The following is a 23,066-nucleotide window of genomic DNA, read 5'->3' as shown; positions in this document are numbered from 1 at the left end:
ACTCCTCTCCTTTTGCCCCGCCCCTTTAATATCGTACTTGTCTGAAGCCAGAGTTGGCCATTTTGGATCCGGGCGGAAGTGAACTCCAATCAGGGCGGCTAAAAATCCAAACATTAAACTAGGACACCTGTGCAATCAAGGTTAAAAACACACGCAGACGGGTTTCTTTGAAGCCAGAGTAGGCTGCTAGGAGCAGGCGCGCGGCGCAGGCTTCCCCGGCGCCCAGCCCTGAAGATGACACGGACCCGCGCATCACCTGCGCGGCCGCTCTAGCTCGGTTCCGGGTTCGCGCACCTCGGTGGTGGCGTCGGAGGAACTGGAGGCCGGTCTGTTGACCCGTTTCCGGGCCCTGGTGGTGCTGTCTGAGCCCGGTGCTCGGGAGACTGTGGGTGGAGGGGCCTAGGCCTGCCCGTCGGAGCCAGCCGCCAGCCTCCTCCCGCCGCCCGCAGGTAACCGGGAGCCAGGGCGGTGAGGCAGGGCGGGAGCGGGGTCGCCGCTCGCGGGGAGCGCTGGGGCGGCCGGTTGAGCGCCGCCTGCTCCGGCGTGTTCGGGGTGCCCTCTCCCTGGCTTCTCCGGTGACCCCCGCCGTCCGGCCGAAGCCGGTGGAGAGCAGAGCGGCCGGGCCTGGAGTCTAGCGGGAAGGTCGCGCGGTGCAGGGTCCCAGACAGCGCCAGGCCCCCAGGGGCTTCATGCATAGAATAAAGATAACGCTTAGCTCCCAAAGTCATTTTTTTTTGGGGGGGGGGGGGCAGAAATTGGGGATCATAGTTACCGCTGGTTTGAGGGACTCGTGTGTATCCTGAGCCGAGGTCAGGCAGGGTACTTTTAGACCGCAGAGACTACATGATTACCTAGCACTGTGGTTTTGAGTTCTTGACCGGGAACGTCCATGGCTGCTAGAAAGTTTATCACCCTAGAGCCAAGTGCCAGCGGATAAGGCATAGTCTTAGGATTCTCGGGGTAATGGTGTAAGCTTTGGCACTTTGAAGCTAAGGAAACGGGAGCCAAGAGAATCTCTACTGACTGTTGGGAGAACTAACAGAGACATTTCTCTCAGAGGACACAGGTTTTATGGTAGAGTTTAGTTGTCCGGTGAATTAGGCAAGGGTGCTTCCCAGCCACAGGTGGTCCCTTCTGAAGCTTCACCTGAAGCAAAGAAAGGTTGGAGGGAGGAAAATAGGTAAAGGATTTTTTTTTATAAAGATAGCTATGGTTTATATTCACATCCTTGGAGACTGTCATCTCAACGTTTCACTATAGAAGGAAGAAGTGTGTTCTGTAAATTGTCTATGCCGTATTAGAATAGTCTTTTCTACCTTTGTGTGACTTTCCGTTTCAAATCTATGTGGCACTATTTCATATTTTCCTCCACACTCCCGAAACCAAGAAAGAATATTTGGAGTGTTATTTATGCCTCGCATTTCAGTACGCTCCTTTCGGCTCTTTCGGTTACGTCCTCAAGTTTTCAAAGCACTCGTTATGTCAATAGCGTTCCCGCCCCTCCCGTGGTGGGAAGACCCAGTGACCACTTTAGGGTGTTGTCAAATCCTGTCCTCGTACCTTTCCCTGCTGCCCTGGGCATAGAGCTCTGCTATTCGTTCAGCCTCACAGTAGACGGTGTCAGTAGATAGCTCTCCGTGGCTAAGCTTTCAGGACAACAACAGTACAAGGCTTCCATTCTCAGTAGAAACGGAGTCATCCCTTTTTTAAAGTGATTTTTTTTTTTTTTTAGGGTCATAGGCAATGCACTGCTGATTTAAAAAATGACAGTTTTAGTATCTTTCTAATCCTTTTGTAAACCTAAAGTTATTATCATGTTTGTACTTATAATACTGAATTAAAGGTTAATAGATATTGTAAAGCTCGGTATTCCAACAAGGGCCAGTTTTACTATTGAGAATGAAGAAATTAAATGCCCATGGTCCTTGCCTTGGATAGCATAGCTCATGAACCTTGAGAACTAACGATGACACTCAGGAGCATGACTTCCTGCCAGGCAGACACTCACTTCCTTGTAGTTCCTCGTTCTGTTTTTCCTTCATTGTTTGCTGATACTGAAAAGTTTTGTTTTGGAATGAAGCAAGAATGCAGGCCAGCTCCACCTACTTTTCAAAGTAACCCTCCCCTAACTCAGGCCTATGGCGTTTCAAGCAGGGGTTAGAGTGGAAATATCAATTGGTTTCAAAGAGCGTAGGCCAGTCAGAAAAGCTACAGACTCTAAGAGAGTCAGTGAAGAAACTGGATTAGAAACTAGCTGCTCATCCTCCAGACCTGAGACAGGTCTGAGATGGGGGTGCTGCGGGTGTGTTCCTCTGAGATGGGGGTGCTGCGGGTGTGTGTCTGGCCCTTCCCCCAGCCTGAGCTTGTTATGCCACTACCACTCACTACCTCGGTGCAACCAAGTTTTTGCTCCCCCTTGGCCTTCCTTCACCATAGCTCCAGTTCCACCTCCTGCTGCCCCAGTCTCCAACCCCTGGCTTCCCCAGCTTCAGATGTGCTACTAGTAATGGAGAAAAGCCTTGCCCAGTTCTGGTGAGTCTGTGCCTTTGTTCTGGTTGTGGACACTGAAGACAGTCTGTGAGGTGACTGCTCTTTGACCTGAAACAAGTCATTAGCTATGGCCAGGCATAGGAGGAAGGCCCTCACTGAGCAACCACCACTGCATCCCCAGATGAACGGAGTTGCTTTTCTCCATTATCCTGCATGAACTGTTTTTATCTGTTGTTCCAGTCAGAAGTGGGTGTTTCCTATAACTGAAGCTGTTGGATATTTTGATATTGTTCTTAATGTCACTTCTTTTTATATATATATTTTGAAATTAGACCTTAATTATATCATTCCCCTCTTTCCTTTTTCTCCTGCCAACTCTCTCAAATTCATGGTTTCTATTTCTTTAATTGGTGTGTGTGTGTGTGTGTGTGTGCGCGCTCCTAAATGCATAAATACAACCTGCTCAGTGTATACAATGTTATCTGTATACACACAACACACACAGAGAGAGAGAGATATGATTTCACTTGCTATTGGACATGCAATCGGGAACTCTTCCCTGTGGAAGAGCACTTCTGATTCTCAGCATTCCCCGGTTGCTGTAGTTCTTTGGCTAGGGTTAGGGTTGGGTGAGCTTTCATCTTTCATGTTAGCATGTCTGTTGGGGTCCTCATCGTTCAGGTCTTAGTTAGACAGGCATGTTAGTGACACTGGATGGTATCACCTCTTTGGCTTTCTAGTAGATACAATACCACAGCAAACTTCCTGTTCCTCTGGCTTTTACAAGCCGTCTCTTCCTCAATTATCCCTGAGCCTAAGAAAGAGAAATTGCTAGGGACATAAGAGCTCAGTGCGTTTGCTAAGCAGCAAAGTTAGTTCTTACCTACAGACAGTCTTAGATTTTGAAAAACTAATTTTCTGTAGCTTTTTGCCCTAGTGCATTTTGTGTTCCTCGTGTAGAAGTGTATACATCTGTACATGTTTTCAACTCTGGCTTCTTTTTAAGCATCACTACACAGATAACAAATTATTCTGTGGCTCTTCAAGGGGAAGGAAAATCTAAGTCGAGAGATTTGTGTCATGACTATTAGGTTTGTATTTATACAAAGACTATTTTTGGGAGGTGAGGGGTTCAAGACCGGGTTTCTCTGTGAACTTTAGCTGTCCTAGAACTCACTTTGTAGACCAGACTGGCCTTGAACTCAGAGACCAACCTGACTGCCTCCCAAGGGTTGAGATTAAAGGTATGCACCACCACCACTGTCTAAGACTATTTATTTTTTACTGCAAAGTTTTACAAGCCTTTATAAAAATTTTATGTGTTTGGGTTTGGGGAAGGAAGTACCTGTGACTATCTGGTGGCACACATTTTCTCTGAAGTTGTTAGTTGTTAATTAACAAGCATTCCTGATAACTTGCTGTTCGTTGACCATTTGTGATATCAAATGAAGCTGTCACCACTGCAGAAATGACGTAAGTTTGAATGGACATTTCGGTGTGAGCTGGCTCTCCAGCTTGGCTTATACTGCAGATAGATATGTAATGTTTTCTCCTGTGTTTTAGACCTGCTTGATCTGAGTAGGAACGGCCTCACTGCAAAAGGGATGGGATCAGAGAACAGTGCTTTAAAGAGCTATACACGGAAAGAATCGCCATTCACCTTGCCCTCTGGACTTGCTGTTTATCCCGCCACACTGCAAGATGGGAAATGCGCCTCCGTGTTTGTATATAAGAGAGAAAATGAAGACAAGGTTAACAAAGCCGCCAAGGTACTGGAATGGGGTTATCTTTATAGGGCTTTTTAATTACCTGGTTTCCTCTCCAAAGAACTTCATAAAGATGGAGGGAGGTCTGGTCACAAGCAGTGGTATTTTATTATCAGTGTCCCATAAAAACAGTTGTTGTTCTGTCCCTAACACACCATCCCCACAGCCGAAGAGCGTCACACAACTCATTGTGATGGTTTTTATCAGAGGGCTTTCAAGGAGAATGGTGGGTGGGTGACTTCACATTGCTGACCTAAGATATGGGATTAATCTAGTTTAACAAAAATGTTGCTATTGATGTTCTCATTAGTGTGTTGATGTGTTGAAAATAAAGTATTTTAGGAATTTTGTTATCTCTCTTGCCCCGAAACACTGTAATATCACAGCATTTTAAAAAGTATTTTATTTGTATTCTTTTGTATATGATTGCATGTATATCTATGGGCCATGTTCATTCAGTTGGTAGCCAAGGAGGTCAGAAAAGGGCATCAGATCCCTTGGAACTGTTAGGGTTAGATGTCACGTGAGTGCTGGGGATTATACCTGGGTCCTCTGCAAGCAGAGCTAAGTGTTCTTACCTGCTGAGCCATCTCTCCAGCCCTTGCCCCAACATTTTTGTGTGTTAGATCACAGAAAGTGTGTTTAGCCTGTCTTTGGTTCTTGGCGAGAGACCTTACAGGGTCATTGACTTCTGGAGGCATCCATTTTAGCCCCAGGTCACTGCCTTCACTGCACTCGGTTTGCTGTGTAATTCAGTGTCAGGGACAGTGACAGAGAAGAAATGATGCCTAGGCTGGTGGCTCAGTCGTGCACTACTCCCATGACGTGGCTGAGCATGTGATCTGTCCTCCAAAAAAGAAAAAAAAAGGTAAAAGAGAAAAGGAAAAATAGCACAGAAAAAGAAAGAATGAGCCCACCTTGGAAGAATATCTCTAATAAAATAGCCGGGTTTTTTTTTGTTTTGTTTTGTATTTTTTTTTAAAGAAAACAGTGCCATGTGCTGGCAGTTCCTTGGATAACCAACTTTCACATATTTTCTAATTCATCATCAGGGAGTTTCTAGAGAGAACAACACAGCTGTGTTGCTGAGTTCCTTCTGTTTCTGTAGGAGGATTGGGAAGTTTTCCATTTGAACTGAGAGCTGTTTTGTTGGAATCGTGGTCTGTGTCACTATGAGCTCCTTTTTAAGAGACAATAGATGGACACCATTATTCCATGTGCTGCTTAAATGCTTTATTACTTTAATGGCTATAAAGATTATGTTAGCAATATTGGTATTTCATTGCTCACACTAATTAGTTGTTTGATGTTATGTCTTAGATTAAACACAGAATTAACAGTTTTGACATGTTCCTATAGGAAAGGACGTGTAACAGTCTTCTCAGGACACATTTTTCATTGTGTGTGTGCCTGCCCATGCCCTGGGAATGGTACATGCTGGGTAAAAATCATATTTTTGTTTTTTTCACCCCATCTAGGTATTGTTAATAATTTTTATTGTGATTTTACAAAAGATGAGACGTCAGACTTTATACTCCTACGTGCAGTTAGCATTTAACGTGTTGGTTGACTTTGCTCTGTTAGACTGTGTGTTGTGTTTATGACTTAGAGTGGCTGTAACCAGTGAGGCACCATGCTTAGAATCTTTCTACTTCCTCCTCTCCCTGAGACTATTAATTACTACCTTTTGTAGCATATGGCCCTGAAGTAAACATAACACAGCTCATACTTTTTATTAAAAGAAAAAAATCGCAAAGATCTGCTCTTGGAGATGAAGACGTTTTGTGCTGTAAGGATTTTAAAGCTTAGAATAAAGAGTTCTCTGCCGTCGTCTCCAGATTCCCTGCTAAGTCCTGGCTGAAACTTTGCTGCTAGCCCCTACCTGTTTCTTCAGCCACACTGAGAAATCTGGGACAACAACAAAATGCTAAGGAGTTGGTGTTACCAGGATGTCTTCGAGTCTGAAGAACTGGCCATGGCACTTAAGAAGTATACGGCATATGACATGCTGCTTTAGGGATGTCGTGCCCTTGATAGACAAGTACTAGAGCAACTGCAGTTAGCAGCCGCCTCTAGGGTGGCTTCCTCGTCCTACCTCTGAGAGATTCAGTTATTACTAGGAAACAATTCTATTCTTTCTCTATTATAAATGAAAAATAACAACCATACTATACTGTTGGCCTCTGGAAGAAGGAATGTAGCCATTGGTTTGTCACAGAACAGTATAAATGGTAGCAATGTCTGCTGGACCACATTTTATCTTAAATGCATCAACTGTAACCAAGAGCATAGTCTTCTCACGGGGACTCAAGTTCAGTTCTAGCCTACAGTCTGTAAGAAATGAAACAGTCTAAGAATGTGGTTACTGTGGTTTGCTGCAGTCCAGATGCAGGTAGGCTTCATGGGAATCCCGAGCTTCTAGAAGTGGTCCCGAGTCCACTGGACTCCAGCGTAGCTCCTCAGCTTTTCTTTAGCTGCACTCTCTGGCATTCTGAAGTGCATGTGTTCTTCATGGTGGAGTGTACCCCAAACCAATAACTGCCCAGACTTACTGTCTGAACTCTGCCCATTACCTGAGCCTGGGTGCTCCACTGGGAGACCCACTGTCTCCAGAGTAGAAGTCTTTCTTCTTTGTTCCTTCTCTGCATTTTCTTCCTGGTTTGTGAGCTCTCAGACCATCCCCTTCTAAGAAGAGCATGTCTGCATCTTCGTCCTAGATCCACATCTTTAAGGAAGGAGCAGTTAGGCCTTCTTAGCTAGTTTATTATATTTGTGTCATAGCATAACTGATGGCCTTCTGTGTCGACATGTATGCTCGCAGGTAAGCTGCAGGAAGACATGGGCGCAGTTAGTGCTATGCAGCTCTGAAAGGCTTTTCTGGGCATGCATGGTAGGGGAAGCAAAACTGAAGTTTACCTGCATCAGGTGACCGCTTAGTGACTTTGTGTCTTCCTGCCAGCACTGAAGGAGGTGTTTTCCTGAGCAGTAGGAGAATAAAAGTCAGTACACAAAGATCAAAGAAAGGCTGGTCAGGGCTTAGCAGGAAAAGGTGCTCGCTGCCATGGCTTTTGACTTGAGTACAGTGCTCAGGACCCAGATGGTTGAAGGAGAGAATCCACTCCTGCAAGTTGTCCTCTGGCCCCCAGCTACATCATGGCCTGCACCCCCATGTACATAATAAATAAATATAAAAAAATTAAAGAAGAGAGGAAATTAATTAGAGCACTAAGACATAAAAGTGGAATGAAGAGCTTTTCTTGAACAGACAAAAATGAAATATTTCATGTTCAGCTTCAAAATTATTTGGAATAATTTGAAAAATTAAAGTATGAAGGAGGATACATAATGTTACACAGAAATTATAGTTTAAAATAAATTAAGAAGATATGCTCTCCAATTAGCTATACTCACTTAACCAACCTGCTGGCAGGGGAGCTTTGCTCCTTGGAGTCTTCGCTGTGTTCTCTTTGCTTTGCCTGAATTGTTTCAGTGCAGGTGTTCAAGCTTGTAATTACTGGTTAAATAACATGTTCTTCATCGCCTTCTGTTTCCCTTGTTTTTCTTTTTGTTTGTTTTTATCAAGGCAGAGTCTGACTTGGATATCATTTTGTAGAACAGACTGGCCTTGAACTTGCACTGACCCCCTGTCCTCCACAGTAGGTTATAGTGCACCACCATGCACTGACCCCCGTCCTCCACAGTGGGTTATAGTGCACCACCATGCACTGACCCCCGTCCTCCACAGTGGGTTATAGTGCACCACTATGCACTAACCCCCGTCCTCCACAGTGCTGGGATATAGTGCACCACCATGCACTGACCCTCTACTCACCCAGTAGAGTCAAGCTGAAATTTTCATCTTAGGAAGCAAGTACTAGGAAACGACAATCCAGAGGTAATCAGGCTGTAACAGAGCCAGGGTCATGGCTGTTACAGCACTCTGTTAGCACGCAGTTAGCCCCTTATTGGGCCTTGAGTTTCCAGTTGCTTTCCTCCCATCTGCCTCTGAGTGCTAGTTCCAATCTCAGTTCATGTTTCAAAACCAAAAGGGGAAGAGCCACTGTAATTTTAACTCTGTATTCAAACAACGTGGACTATACTTGTCATCATTCATGTATATTGTCTGCCTGCTAAGGAAACTGAAAGGGAAGGGGGATATTTTATATTAGGGGTTTCTAAAAATGAAGCCAGAGGCTTCTGCATGAATTCATTGTAGCTTGAGGGGAAACTGGAACTAACTTTGTAAACTCATTCTTTTGATGTTCAGTGTGTAACCCTGGCTGTCCTGGGATTCACTATGTAGACCAGGCGACCTCAGACTCACAAAGATCCATCTGCCTCAGCCTCCTGCATGCTGATTAAAAACATGTGCCACTGTGCCTACATGCTGTTTTCGAGTATTTTATATGTGTTAAATGTAGGTGTACATATATAAGGTATTTTTGCTGGTGAGATATGTAACTAAAAATGGCAATCACTTCAGATAACAAAAGTTTTTAAAATGTTGAACTATTTTAAAAGGATTAGATATTTGATAAATAGGTAAAAAGTTAAGAATATAAAATGAAATGTTTAATAAGAATATGTCCAGGGCTGGAGAGATGGCTCAGAGGTTAAGAGCATTGCCTGCTCTTCCAAAGGTCCTGAGTTCAATTCCCGGCAACCACATGGTGGCTCACAACCATCTGTAATGAGGTCTGGTGCCCTCTTCTGGCCTGCAGGCATACACACAGATAGAATATTGTATACATAATAAATAAATAAATATTTTTTTTAAAAAAAGAATATGTCCTAGAGTCGGGCTCAGCAAATGTTCAGGCCAGGATGAGCTAAGAATGTTTTATGATTTTAAAGGGGCTTTTAAAATTTGGCACCAGAAATTATATGTCCTTTAAACCTAAAATGTTTATCACATTCTCTGCTAACTGAAGTTCTTAAATTTGTGTATTGGAGATTTAGGCCCAGTTTATATTTTTAGTAATTATGCTTTTTTTAAAATTATTTATTTATTTATTATGGATACAATATTCTGTCTGTATGTATGTCTATAGGTCAGAAGAGGGCAGCAGACCTCATTTACAGACGGTTGTGAGCCACCATGTGGTTGCCGGGAATTGAACTCAGGACCTTTGGAAGAGCAGGCAATGCTCTTAACCACTGAGCCATCTCTCCAGCCCCGTAATTATGCTTTTTTATGTCCCTATTCTCCCCTTTTTGTGGAACCTCATTACCTGGATTAGACCTTCTGTTATTGTCACACAGGTTCCTCTGGTGCTAATCATTAAAACAAGCAAATTTTTTATTCCTTGGATTGGCTAATAGCTTCAGATTTCGTCACTCTGTACTATGGCATATTCACATAGTTAATGAATTCATACCTTGAGTTTTTAATTTCTAATAATTTCCCATTAAAAATGGATCACATTCTCAGGCTGAATATATTTTGAATTCCTTTTGAATATTTTAATGTTGAGTGGCAGAGATTATTGATTCTGCCACCAATTTAACCTTCCTTAGGTTCAGACCTCAAGTTCCCATGCATAGCAGTTCAAATTCCCATTCCTTCCTCCTGGTTAGGTCTTTCCCTGTGCCTGTTGATTCCAGAGTTTGAGGATTTATAGCCGTGCAGAAATTGGGCCTCTCCTTCCCCGCTCTCCACCCTCCGGGACAGTGGTCTCGTACTCTGCCCTCCCTAGGTTCCTTTCTGAGTCTAGCTGAGAGATACAGAGATTTTTGGTACAGTTTAGTACCCTTGCTACCCTACTCCGTGCCTGAGGTGGCTGTTAGTGTGTGATTCATTACAGGAGGAGAGGTGAGCTTCATTTTCACAGCTGCTTGACTCTGCTCCAAAATCTGGGCGCTTTGCAGAGTTCTTGGCCGTTTCTGGCATTTCATTCCAATTGTATGGCAATGATAGTTGGAAGGCGTGAGAGCTCAGCGGGCTTATGAGGGAATAGGAAATCTCTGTAGAATTATTTAAGCATTGGTAAATTGAATAAAGTTAGAACACGTTATAGATTCTTTTTTTGTCCTTGAAATCTGGGAGAGCATAGGGAAGTTAAAGGGACTTTCAATAAAAGCATGCCTTTTATTACAGTGCGTATGAAACTGTAATTAATCTGGTTTGAGTCATTAACTTTATCAACTCTGTTTGTATTTTAAAGCACTTAAAGACCCTTCGTCACCCTTGCTTGCTAAGATTTTTATCTTGTACTGTGGAAGCAGATGGCATTCATCTCGTCACTGAGAGAGTGCAGCCTCTGGAAGTGGCTTTGGAAACCCTGTCTCCTGCAGAAGTCTGTGCTGGAATCTATGACATATTGCTGGCTCTTATCTTCCTTCATGACAGAGTAAGTGGACTGACTGATGGGGACTGAAGTGACCCTCTGGGCGGTGGTACTTAGAGACCGATACAGAGAGAAACTGAGCCAGAGTGGAAGGAACAAGGGGTCCTGCAGATGGTTTGTGGACTCAGCAGCTAGTTGTCTGTCCCTGAGCAGTTATTTACACAGTTTTCTTCCTGTCTGCTGGCTCCCTGTTGTTTAAGTCTTTATCTAAACATAGCCAGTCAGTACTGGCTAAGAGGAAGGGCGGCCAGCCTATAGACCAAAGCTCCTCTTTGTTTTTAGAAGCTCTGCTCTACTCTAGATTTCAAAGAAAGATATAGCCATTTCTTCAGAAGAAACAGGTGGGTGAACCCAGTGAGTAGACAGCCCCATGGTGTGGCTAGTAGGCTTGGCTCTGGCGACCTCTGGGATGGACGTCGGGTCTGTGCTCACGTCTGGTCTGTTTGTTATCACTCTTCTGAGCTGTCGCTTCATGGTATGTACATTCTGAAGCATTATGTCTTCGGCAGTCTGCAGAGATGGGATGGCAGCAACACAGGCTACACATGCTGGCCCCAGGCTCACCTCAGCATCTTACAGAAGTCATGTGCATGTGCAGTTTATAATTTCTTAGAATTTCAGAGTTTGTTGAGGTTCACATGGCACCAAGAACTGTTAATGCTTCATTAGGGAAGAATGCCTTTTTTGTTGATGAAAATATATCTATAATAGAAAAGCAGCAGGATTAGAGGGCATGCTAACCCTCTGTCCCATCCTTGGATCTAATCTTCCTCTGAGGCAACTATGGTGCTCAGTGCATTATTCCAGAGAAATTTTGTGTGAATGTCAAGCAAATATTTTATGTTTATTCTCCCATTTTTCCCAATGGAAGCATATCATACTGTTAAACCCTTCCTTACTATACACCAGAGTCTTCTGTATAAACTGTACACACGTTGGATCTGTGAGGAGAACACCTAGTGTACTTTCTGTGTCCTGAGATGGACGATCCTGGCTTGAAAAAGAAATTTAACTACTCAAACTCTGGTCTCATTTTCTCCTTCCTCATATTTATTTGAGTATACTATTTTTTTTATAGTTTTAAACTAGATTCTTCTGTGGTGGGTGGTGGTTCTTGACATTCCATTTCCCCCTCTTCTGGTGAGATGTTGTTAATGCCTACTGACTGCCAGGCTTTCAGGTGGAGTGGTCTGGGTTCATGACAGCCTACAGGCAAGAGAGACCTTAGAGGGAAAGGGACATCACCTGCGGGAGCCGCTGTACCTTTTGTTTAAGGTACTGAAGCAGCTGAGCCAGGCCGTGGAGACTTGTGGATGTTTAAGGACATGTGTGGCTCCTAATTCCCGAGAAATGGGAGTGATGCTGTCTGTGCATAGGATTTGGTGTCTTCACGACCTTCCTGCTAGGTGGGGAGCTGTGCAGAGCCTTTCCTTTCTTAGCTGCGTCTGGTTTGTTCATTTACGCACAGCTCCATTGGTTATGCTGCGGGCGCCAGAGACCACATTGCTGTGTGCGGTGACTAGTGTTTAATTGTTTAAAACCTTCAGGCTTTGTGGTGTCAGTCCTCTTCCTTTTCTGTTTGTCAGGGACATCTGACACACAACAATGTCTGCTTGTCTTCTGTTTTTGTGAGTGAAGATGGGCACTGGAAGCTCGGAGGCATGGAAACTGTGTGCAGGGTTCCTGAGGCCACAGCAGAGGTGAGCCAGTGATGGTGATGTGGGGTGTCCTTAACTGTCAGGATTGTAGATTTGAAGATTTGTGCTAATGCTCATGTTCAGAAAATTGTAGCGTTTATTCCTCAGAAGTTCTGAGGTTCATGTATCCTGTATCATTTAGAATGTAAGGAGCCCAAGACTGAGAGGTAAACGGTTTATTCAACATTGAAGCCAGCTGCCCGCCTCTCTGTTCCCGTAACTACTTTGTGCCTCATTATGCTTATGCTCAGTGCTAAGGTCGGCTGTTTGTGTCTCTTGTATCCCAGCAGTTGTGTGTCATACCTTTATATCTCCTCCCGCAATAGCAGTTGTCTATTACGAGGCCAGGAGTGTCTAAGCTGCCCTGTGTCAGGACACTTATTGTGTGGAGTTGTGGGCAAAGTTGTTTTTGCCATGGTATTTGCTGTACATTCACTCCTAGTAGACAAGTGCTCTATTCTCTGTTCTGTTTCTTTCACTGTTTGCATGTGGTTCCTGACTCACTTTTTCTAAAAGAAATAAAAAATTTCTCCCTTCATAATGTCAGATCCCCTGTACCTGGAGTTATAGGCAGTTGTGAGTCACTTTACATGGGTGCTGGGAACTGGCTTCGGGTCCTCCGAAAGATAGGGACACTCTCTCTTTGATGTGTTGGTTCAGTCTATCTTCTTGGGCCATTTCTACACTTAGACCTTCATGAGTGGTACTGTGTTCTGATGCTGCCAGTTCTGTAAATATCCTCTCCTTATCTCTGACTCTGTCGCACACTTTCTTCTCTGAACTCACCTCTGATCTGACTAGTCTGTAGTCCAAAGCATAAATTCTTTGCCATGGGGCACACAGCTCCTCACAGTACCTGCCCATCCCACCTCAGCTCTGTTTAGCACCCATAGCCCCACACTCCTGAGCTGTTACTTACACGGGGGGCAGCTCAGATGCTTCCCTGTTTTCTGATGTGGCTCTGCTGCTGAACCGCCTTCGTCCTCCTATTGGCCTCCTAGAAAATGGAAACACAGATCAAGCCTAAGTCCATCTGAATCCTTCCTTATCTGAAAGAATTAATCACTACTTGTGGGTTTCCTGGTGCTCAGCACATATATTGGAATTGCTAGCCTCTCTCCAGGTTGTAAGCACTGGTTGGGGACAGGAGATCCTGGCCATTCATCTCATAGTCCTTGTGCCCAAAATGGCATTTTGGAAATGTAAGCTTTTCAGAAATAATCTTTGAATAGGTGAATAGGTGTGCCTATTCAGTGGGTGTTGTTTTTATCTGTACAGCCCATATGAGCCTCACATATGGCTTGTGACATATGGTCTGAGCCTTAATGTCTTGTGACAGCAAAACTTAAGATTCCCATGGTATAATAGGTGGTAAATTTTTGTTGTGCTGACTCCCCCCCCCAAAAAAAAAGGATCTCACTGTGCCTTCCAGGCTGGTCTTGAGCTTATAGGCTCAAGTAACCTTGCTTCAGCTTCCTTACTAGTGGCCACTATAGGCATGGGCCATATCTGACCAAAGCACCTTTCAGTTATTCTGTCTGTGGGAAAGTGGGTGATTCAGGGGCCTCTGATGACAAGCCCAACGGAAGAATAGCTGGCATTGATGCTTCCTGAGCCCATGCTGTGCTGGGGACTATAGTTACATCAAATTAGGAAGGCTGGACATTTATGAGTGGGGTGTGTGGCACTGATCAAAAGGTTTCCTGGCTCCTGCTTCCACTGCTTATTTCTTTTTTAAATTGAACTAAGATTAAGTTACCAAATATGAGTTATTTTTCTTAATTTATTTCTTTGTCTAGTTTCTCAGGAGTATCCAGTCAGTAAGAGACCCAGCGTCTATTCCCCCTGAGGAGATGGTGAGTAGATGCCTTTGTGAAACTAAGTCAGTCTCTGCTGTGCAACAGTGGAAAGCTAAAAGACCTCACCATTCCTCTGCCCAGTTTACTAAATTATAGATGTCTCACGATGACCTTGAAAATGCCTGAGATTTATCTTACTATCTCAGTTAGGGGACCAGCTTATGGACTGTGTTTGTATAAAGATGGCGATGCCCCAGTGTGGCGAGAGCATCATATCTATTTCATGAGAAGTTGTTATACTTTGCTAGAGGCCGTGATTCTGGGGGGGAAGCAGTGGCCTCATCTTTCCTCTGCATCATCCCAGCCATACGTCTTCCTAGCTGCTCACAGCTGGAACTCCTGGGCATGTGCAAGAGGGGTTGTTAGTACCGTGGTGAGGAAAGGACCATCTACTAGTCTAGAAGGTGAGCCTTTACACAGTTTTTACAAGCCCTAAATAAAGCACCAACCTCCAGAGACAATGTGCTCTACAGGAAATGCAAGCCCAACGGTAAGCTTAAGAGACCTAAGATTTGCAATCTCAGGGTTAACCAAATCTGTTGTATATGCATAGACTATGGATTTTTTTTTAAACTAATGATTTATGGATTTTAAGTCAGTTGTTCAGCATTTTGAAAATGTTGAAAATATCACCGGGCATGCCAGAGTATAAGAAAAAACATTGTTCTGTGAACTTGTGTTTTCACTGTGTGTGTATAACCATTGGACTATGTATAGTAGTTTTAACTCTGGGTTGCAGTCAAACACAATTCAGAAAGCCACAGATAAGTATTTTCTCTTTGTTCATATATGGTATTTTTAAATCTTTGATAAGCTTTTTCCATCAACTAATAGGTCAAAATTTTTTTCATTTTTGAGAGAGACCTACAATTTTAATTGACATACAATTGTACCAATTTGTCACATACGGTGTTCTAACAATTCTTAAAACCTGTAGAGTGTGGTACCATGAAGTTAGAATTGAGTATAGTAAATGCAAACATGGGAGAGTGTTGGAGACAGCCTATAAAGCAGGTCCTCTCGTTCTAATAGTCTTCCTGCATTTAGTCTCCAGAATTTGCAGCCCTTCCCGAGTCCCATGGCCATGCCCGAGATGCCTATTCCTTCGGAACTCTGGTGGACAGCTTGCTCCCCATCTTGAATGAGCAGGGTGAGTTGGAGCTGTATGGCCACATGCATAGACTAAGTAGGAAAGGCACCCGACCCGTCCTGCGTGAACTCCAAGGACTAGTCTTTAGTGTGGGGGGGATCCCGCCGCTCACCACACTGTTTACTTAAGACAGATAGCAGTACCAGAAAGGGGAGAAGCTCAGGGTTCCATAAGGATAATAATAAACAAGAATTTTAAGTAGGAAGGATTTTGAACAGTGGCTGTCCCCATCATATGTGATTGTCTTCAGAGTTCATTATTGAGTTCTCTTGTGGCTAACAAATGCCCTTAGTGACTGAGATGTAATAGCCTACTTCTGCTAAAATTTACTCAGTATTTTTTCTTGTGTGTCCTCTTAAAGCCCGTCTACTTAAAGAGAGTTCTCTGTTCCCTTCTGTGTTCTCTAATGGCATGCTTGGCAGCCTGTGTCACTCTGCCGGGGTGGACTCTAGGACATTAATTCTGCACCTGTGAAGGTTACTGAGGTGTGTGCCACATTGGGTCCTTTTTAGTGGCCTATCTCACTCTGCTGACACTTCTCCAGTGCCACTATAGCTCCTTCCATGATATGCAGTGTTCTGGTATTAGAAGGCTTGCTATCAACTTGAATATTTGCGAATTAAAGCCTCAGGCTCTAAGGCATTGTTGTTATGTACCTATAATGGTGGCAAATGTGTACAAGAGTTGAAAATACAGGCATTCAGTCAGCTCCCTGGTGAGAAGGACTTGCCCAATAAAGATCTTCAAACCTGCCCCCTTTTGAGCCACCATTTTGGACATCAGTAGGTTAAAAATGAGGAAATGGGAGGATGCAGAGGCACCTGCGGCCGTGTGGCTGTGCTGGCAGGGCAGCGCTGTGTACCTGCTGCGGATCTGGCCTGCACGACGCGAGTCATGCAGCAACAGTGGGGCTCTGTGTGCTTGGGCTTTTGCAGGTTGGTTTTTGCTCTCGTCAGTCTCCAGCTAGAAAGGTCCGGAAAGAGGGAGAAGGCACTGGAACTAACTTAGCTCTGGATTTCAGTTTCAGCGGATGTTCTCTCCAGCTTCCTACAGACCTTGCACTCAGCTCTGTTGAATCCCACGCCAACCTGTCGACCAGCGCTCAGCACCTTACTGTCCCATGACTTCTTCAGGTGAGGCATCAGGTGACATGACGGAGAGACTGGCTGCCTCTCAAGGTTCCATCAGAGAAACTTTTAGGACTTCTCAGCTGTCATGAAGGAATTTTATCCAGATTCACTAGGGATTTTGATTATAAAGAAACTAATCTGTGTGAAATAGTTTACAGTTATTTGTTAATTGATAAACATGGCCTCTGTCTGCTGCCACTGCATTACTGGGACATGTTCTCTGGTATGTGTTGGGAGGGGGGCAAGTTGTGTTTCTTCCAGCATATTGTTCCAGAATATGTAGAAGTCAGTTAGAAGGCAAGCACAGTGTAAACACTCTCCTGGGTTCACAGATGTCTGGAATTGTCAAGAGCAGTTTTAGTTGTATGGCTTTCACTTCTCTAACCACAGACCTGTGCCCAGGTTAGTTCCAAATTTATGAATTTTATTAGCAAAGCTAACCTGATGTTTTTTAAACAAAGTATCCTTTTGTGTTGTACTCAGGAAGCAGAGCAAAGGACAGCTGTGCTGCTCCTGAGATGAGCCACCTCTAAAGAGGCACATTTTGGGGTTGCTTCTGAATTAGTGCCTGTAGTTATCAGGAGAACAGTTGCCATTTATGGTTTTAACTTTTTCCAGTGTAGCAGGTTACAGCCTTCATTTAGTTCCTAAATTGACAAATACGATTGTATCTATTTACATGTACAGGTCTTTCAACAATTATTATTATAAACATGTATTTTCTTGTGTTTGCAGATGATTCTTAGAAATCCTCTATTTTTCATGATATAGAATCTTTACAAAGATAATTCATTGTAGTAAATTGTCACCACTATGTGTAATACAAGTTCTCTAAGAAATGTGTATTAATATAGAGGGAAGAAAAAAAAACCAAAGAGCACTCCAACCCACACTTGACACATCCACTGTGGTATGAGGAGTAAATGTCAGAGGCCACAAGATGAAGAGGTCAGCACCCATCATTGAGGCAGCTGAGCCATTTTCATTAGATTCAAGACAGTGGTGCTTAGGTTCTGCTGCAGAGGATAGGGCAGACACTGATGGGTTCAGGATGCAGAGGTTCACTTAGGTTTGACATGAATCTTAAAGTTTAAAAAATTGAAACTGAGAAAAATTTCATAGCCTAGAAATATCAAAGGGAGAAACAGATTATCATGGACACATAAAATAAATGTAGATAGTCTATTATTTGGGTCCATGAAGTATAAACAAGTTGTCCTTTTAAGAAGCTAAAGTTTTTTTATTTTTTTTTTTCTTTTTTGGTTTTTTTTTTTTCTTTTTTTTTTTTGAGACAGGGTTTCTCTGCAGCTTTTTTTTTTTTTAGAGCCTGTCCTGGAACTAGCTCTTGTAGACCAGGCTGGCCTCGAACTCACAGAGATCCGCCTGCCTCTGCCTCCCGAGTGCTGGGATTAAAGGCGTGCGCCACCACCGCCCGGCTAAGAAGCTAAAGTTTATGAACACATACTCATACATTTCTAGACCATATATGGTACCATTTACAGTGAGACACGAACACATGTACTCGGAAAAGCTCCCTGGCACACATATTGCTGGTGTGCTACAGACAGCGCTGCAGGTGCTGCCCAGGAACAACACACAATATGAATCAGCTCCAGAAAAGTGGAAAAATAGCTGGTGCGGTACAGAGTGGTTTTCTGAGTTTCTTGTGTATTTTCCACTGTGTTTTAACTCACGCACCCTAGAAAAGTAGTCAGTGGACTGTTTTCAATAAAGCATCTGGTCAACACCAGGCTAATGGGAATTAAGTTTTGAAGAAGTTAAAGTCACATGACTTTCTCTGTAGAAGAAGTCATGGGAGTCGGTGCCCTGGTGATGAGCTGTCCAAGGGTCACATGGAGATGTTAACATGGGAAGGGAGGTAGTAACTGTGCATGCAGTGTCGGCTGCTGAGCTTGTGTGCTTAACTGCCATGCAATAGCTCCCGTATGGTAAGTTGTGAGCCATAGCTCCTGGAACAAAACAGTTTACAGGTTTGGGACTCTCTGTGGATTCCTTAGAAACTGACCTTGCCTGAGTGCAAAAGTCAGAAAAATGAGAAAATACTTGTGACTCCTACAGAAATTCCACTTCCCGAGTGTTTTCACTTCAGCAAAGGAGAGAGAGACTTGGGAATCAGCAGCTTCTTTGAAATGTTTACGCCATTTCTCCCAGGACAGTCCATGTGCCAGTGTCCTGTGTCAGTGGAAAGTTTGGGGAAGTATACTTGCTACTTGTAGAAGGAGCAGCAGGGCTGTGCTCCGCAACCCAGCTAGCTTTACCCAAAATAATTACATGAAAACTGTATTTTTTAAAATACTGTCTGGCCCATTATCTGTAACCTCTTATTGGCTAATTCTCACATCTTCCTTTAACCCATATTTAGTAATCTGTGTAGCACCACGAGGTGTGGCTTACCAGGAGAGATCTTGACCTGTGTCCATCTCAGAGAGGAGAAGCGTAGCAACTCACTATGGCGACTGCCTGAAGTGTCTCCCCTCTCTTTCCCACAATTCTGTTCTGTCTACTTCGCCTACCTAATTTTCTGTCTCTTAAAGGGCCAAGGCAGTTCTTTATTAATAATGAAAGTAACATAGACACTCCTCCATCAGCTACTGAAGCCTAAAGTACACTAGCATGCGTGTCTCCATTTATAGCCTCTGGCAGATGTTTCTGGAATTATTAAGATATTAGGCTCTTCTAGGTTTGCTTCATTGCATAAATCTCATAAGCTACTTTGAGTCTTTCATACGACATAGAGAACATTTCTTCATTGAAAATGGTGGTATGGTCTGTGATAATGACATCAATACTTAACATGCCTTTAATCTATTGTCCTGCTATTTTATTTTATTGCCCTGCATTTAGGAATGATTTTCTAGAAGTTGTGAATTTCTTGAGAAGTTTGACATTAAAGAGTGAAGATGAAAAAACTGAATTTTTCAAGTAAGTTCAGATTTGCTAACTTGAATTAAACCTATGTTAAGCATGTCAGTGATCTAGGTAGGGATGGATCAGACTTCTGACTTCATAGTGGTTACTGAACTTTCCTACATGCCCAGGATGGATTGTACTGGTAATGCAGGCATAGCTAGACTGGTAACTTAAGTGTAAAGATGGGCGCAAGTCTCGCTTTGCTGGGAGGGAGGGCTCAGGACAGAGAAACAGGAGTGAACACACAAAGGCAAGCACTTGAATCCTACTGGCGGGCAAATTTCAAAACAAGAACAGGGAAGAGGTAGTTCTCGTAGATGTTATTTGTAGGTAGTAGACTTCTTGCATAGAAACCACTGAGGGGATGAAGGCGTCCGTGAGATGCTAGATCTCTCTGTACTGATCATTCCGTTCATGGAGGCAGGCTTAGAGCATGGGAGGCTTGGCTTGGTTAGTATGTATTGTTCAGTCAGCGGGTAAGAGGTTGATGTAGGGGTACTGATGGACCAGTGTAGGAGACACTGAGGTATGAAAGACAGAAAAGATAAAGCTGAGGGGAAGAGCCAGTGGCAGAGTGGAAGGAGCACTTGGAATTGAGGTTGGAGACTAAGCAAACTGGTGGGAGGGAGGTAGAGCAGTGGCCCAGGAAGGCCGTGAATTAACACTAAGTGTGTAACAAACAAAAGTAAAAGAACAAATAGCCAGAAGTAGGAGATGGATGACTAGCACAGCAGCAGAGAACAGAGGTCACATGACCAGACTGGGGACTAACCATCTCTTTCTTGTTAGATTTCTGCTGGACAGAGTGAGCTGCTTGTCAGAAGAATTAATAGCTTCGAGATTGGTGCCTCTTCTGCTTAACCAGTTGGTGTTTGCTGAGCCAGTGGCTGTTAAGAGTTTTCTTCCCTATCTCCTTGGCCCTAAGAAAGGTGAATTTTTTTCCAGTGTTATTAGTTATGAAGGAGTTTGGTAATTATTAGTTCATTTTTTGAGTGGAGTAATACTGCAGTATTCTAAAGTTAACGTTTGCCTCTAAAGGCACAGAAGAGCTACTCCTCCCTAATATGATAGCTTGAAGTCTGACTTGGGTACAAAAGCCCATGGGTAAATATGGAATATCTTTATGGAGCATCTTACATCGTAAGTGGTTACACACACACACACACACAGGCACACACAGATGTAACAGGGTGTATATATGAACCTTTAATGGGTAAGGCATACGTCCTCAGGTATCTTTTCGGTCATCCTTAGACCTGTGCTTCCTAAGTTACCCATGTTGTATTTTTAGTAAAAAGGTTGAAAATCTCCATACCCATTTTTATTTCTTGGAACTGTGGGTTTCAGAGCAATTGCTTTGAAACTTTGTAAGATTTGTAAGACTAGTCTTTAGACGGTAACACATCAGGTTAAAAAACTTACTTTTAATATGCTAAAGAATTTAGAGTTAGGTTGAATCCTGCTTTAAGAATTCATTTGTTTATCAAGATAGGGTTTCTCTGTATAACCTTGGCTGTCCTATAACTCACTTTATAGACGTGTCCTCCTGCCTCTGCCTTCCAAGTGCTGGGACTAAAGGCATGCACCACCACTGCCTGACTCATTCTCTTAAATTTAAAAAAAAATTAAGTTTATGTATATGAGTGTTTCACTTACATGTATATGTGTTACATATATGCCTGGTCCCATGGAAGATACAAGAGGTACTGGATCCCCTGAAACTGGAGTTAGGAATTATTGTAAGCCGCTCATGAGTCCTCTGCAAACACCATTGTTCTTAACTAACGAGCCATCTCTCCTGCCCCCGAGTTCATTTCCTTAAATGGTGTCATTCCAACAGATACTATGGGTAGTTATTTCAATTTAGATTTGTATTTTATTTCTGGGTTGAACATATTTAGTCTGGAATATTCCCTTACAGCTTTTCATCCTCACTGGATTTGAGGGAGAACCCATGAATCATCTCAGTGTTCTTTAAAGATGAGTTTTGCCCCACCCACTAACCAGGGCCAGACAGGATGCAGGCAGCACTTGAGACAGTAAAGCCTTTAAGTAATTTTGAATCCACATAAGAAATCCCTTTAGCTTGGGGCTTAAAATTCTAGACAAATAGATAAAATATGTGTAAATTCTGGACTCAGTGAATGACTTGTCTGTACCTTCTGATGCCGGGTAGAGAACGCACCAGGAGAGACTCCGTGCTTGCTCTCACCAGCACTCTTCCAGTCACGGGTGGTGCCTGTGCTTCTCCAGTTGTTCGAGGTCCACGAGGAGCATGTGCGGATGGTATTACTGTCCCACATCGAAGCCTACGTGGAGCACTTCACGCAGGAACAGCTGAAGAAAGTCATCTTGCCACAGGTTGGGACCACGCTGGCAGTGGGAAGATGAGAGAGTGCGCAAGACTGCTGCCACCTTGGGAAATGAAAGGAGGGAGAAGGTTTTCAGATGATAGTTCAAAGCCTTGAGACACTGGTTGAGTTTAAAAGTTACTAGGATATAAAAAGGTGAAATTATATTTCATTCCAGTCTTCTTGGCCAGTCAATTAACATAATATGTTTAGTCTTAGTCTGTGAGCTGCTGTGATTCTGTTTGCTCATCTTGTAGGTAAATGGGTGAGAAGACAAAACTAAGCCTAAGCAGGCCGCCCATGACCCTCCACTAGCATTGGTGCAGTAATTACATTATGAGAATTGCCACAGAGGGAACATGAGATTGTTAGCAGTGATTGTCAACCTGTTTATCCACCATAGGAATGTTAGGATTTGCTTGCCCAAGATTTGTAATCATTTTTTTATGCCATAAAAAATTATCAGAACTGTCTGTGGCAGTGCACGCCTTTAATCCCAGCACTCAGGAGAGAGGCATGTAGACTTCGGGAGTTCAAGGCTAGCCTGATCGACAGGATAGCTAGGGCTGTTACACAGGGAAACCCTGTATCAAAAAAAAAAAAAAAAAAAAAAAAGATCAAAACAACAAAAATATATCTGAAGCACTGAAAAACTAAAGTGGGAAATCAAGATGCAGCTGCTTGCTTCTAAGGGCCTGCAAATTATAAGCCTTGATGCTCCCAGAAACCACACTTAGTTTATAGATCTTGTTGTGCCTTGATGCTCCCAGAAACCACACTTAGTTTATATATCTTGTTGGGCAGCTGTATCAGGCAGTCCACACCCATTTTCATGGAGCCTTTGCTCTGGGGCTGGCTCATAATTTGCCTATTTGGGAGTTGGGTTGGCAATCCATGATGGATTGGAAGGACAAAACATTGTTTCTTTCCCATAGTTAGTTGAATTGCTGAGGGATGTTTAGGAAAATGGTATTTATTTAAAGCATTATGGCTGCAGGCCAATTGCTCTTTTCCCGGAGGCAGAGGTAGTGGCTGTCTGCACTCAAGACCAGTTTTGCTCCTAGGTACTACTGGGCCTTCGTGACACCAGCCATTCCATTGTGGCAATTACTCTTCGTAGCCTGGCGGTGCTGGTATCTCTACTTGGACCAGAAGTGGTTGTGGGTGGAGAAAGAACCAAGATCTTTAAACGTACTGCTCCAAGTTTTACCAAAACTAGTGACCTTTCCCCTGAAGGTAAGATTCAACTTTATTTTAGTAAGTTTTTATTATTATGATACAGGTTTTATTTTGAGGTAAATGGTCAAGCATGAGGATAGTTCAGTTTCCCTTTTCAGACTCTGAT

At 43.4% G+C, this 23,066-nt stretch overlaps 1 protein-coding gene across 3 annotated transcripts in view; it reads left to right on the top strand.

Annotated features, from left to right (window-relative positions):
• Positions 1-84: 84 nt before the first annotated feature.
• Scyl3 (SCY1 like pseudokinase 3) overlaps positions 85-23,066 on the top strand; it is a 28,539-nt gene continuing 5,557 nt past the window's right edge. Inside the window, exons 1-12 of one of the 3 annotated variants that reach the window (XM_038309533.2) lie at positions 85-449; positions 2,437-2,532; positions 4,054-4,259; positions 10,421-10,606; positions 12,190-12,303; positions 14,100-14,156; positions 15,207-15,309; positions 16,331-16,442; positions 19,305-19,382; positions 20,160-20,299; positions 21,547-21,731; positions 22,786-22,957. In XM_038309533.2, the coding sequence (XP_038165461.1) occupies positions 4,095-4,259; positions 10,421-10,606; positions 12,190-12,303; positions 14,100-14,156; positions 15,207-15,309; positions 16,331-16,442; positions 19,305-19,382; positions 20,160-20,299; positions 21,547-21,731; positions 22,786-22,957 (1,312 nt within the window). In that variant the 5' untranslated portion in view covers positions 85-449; positions 2,437-2,532; positions 4,054-4,094. Of the gene's footprint in view, positions 450-2,436; positions 2,533-4,053; positions 4,260-10,420; positions 10,607-12,189; positions 12,304-14,099; positions 14,157-15,206; positions 15,310-16,330; positions 16,443-19,304; positions 19,383-20,159; positions 20,300-21,546; positions 21,732-22,785; positions 22,958-23,066 lie in introns of those variants that run through there. The other 2 variants (XM_038309532.2, XM_038309535.2) reach the window with 2 other exon arrangements.

This window comes from Arvicola amphibius, chromosome 12 (genome assembly GCF_903992535.2).
Source record: "Arvicola amphibius chromosome 12, mArvAmp1.2, whole genome shotgun sequence".
In the NCBI taxonomy this organism is placed as follows: Eukaryota; Metazoa; Chordata; class Mammalia; order Rodentia; family Cricetidae; genus Arvicola; species Arvicola amphibius.
The sequence above is the reverse complement of the archived record's forward strand: the minus strand, read 5'-3'. Positions and strand labels throughout refer to the sequence as shown.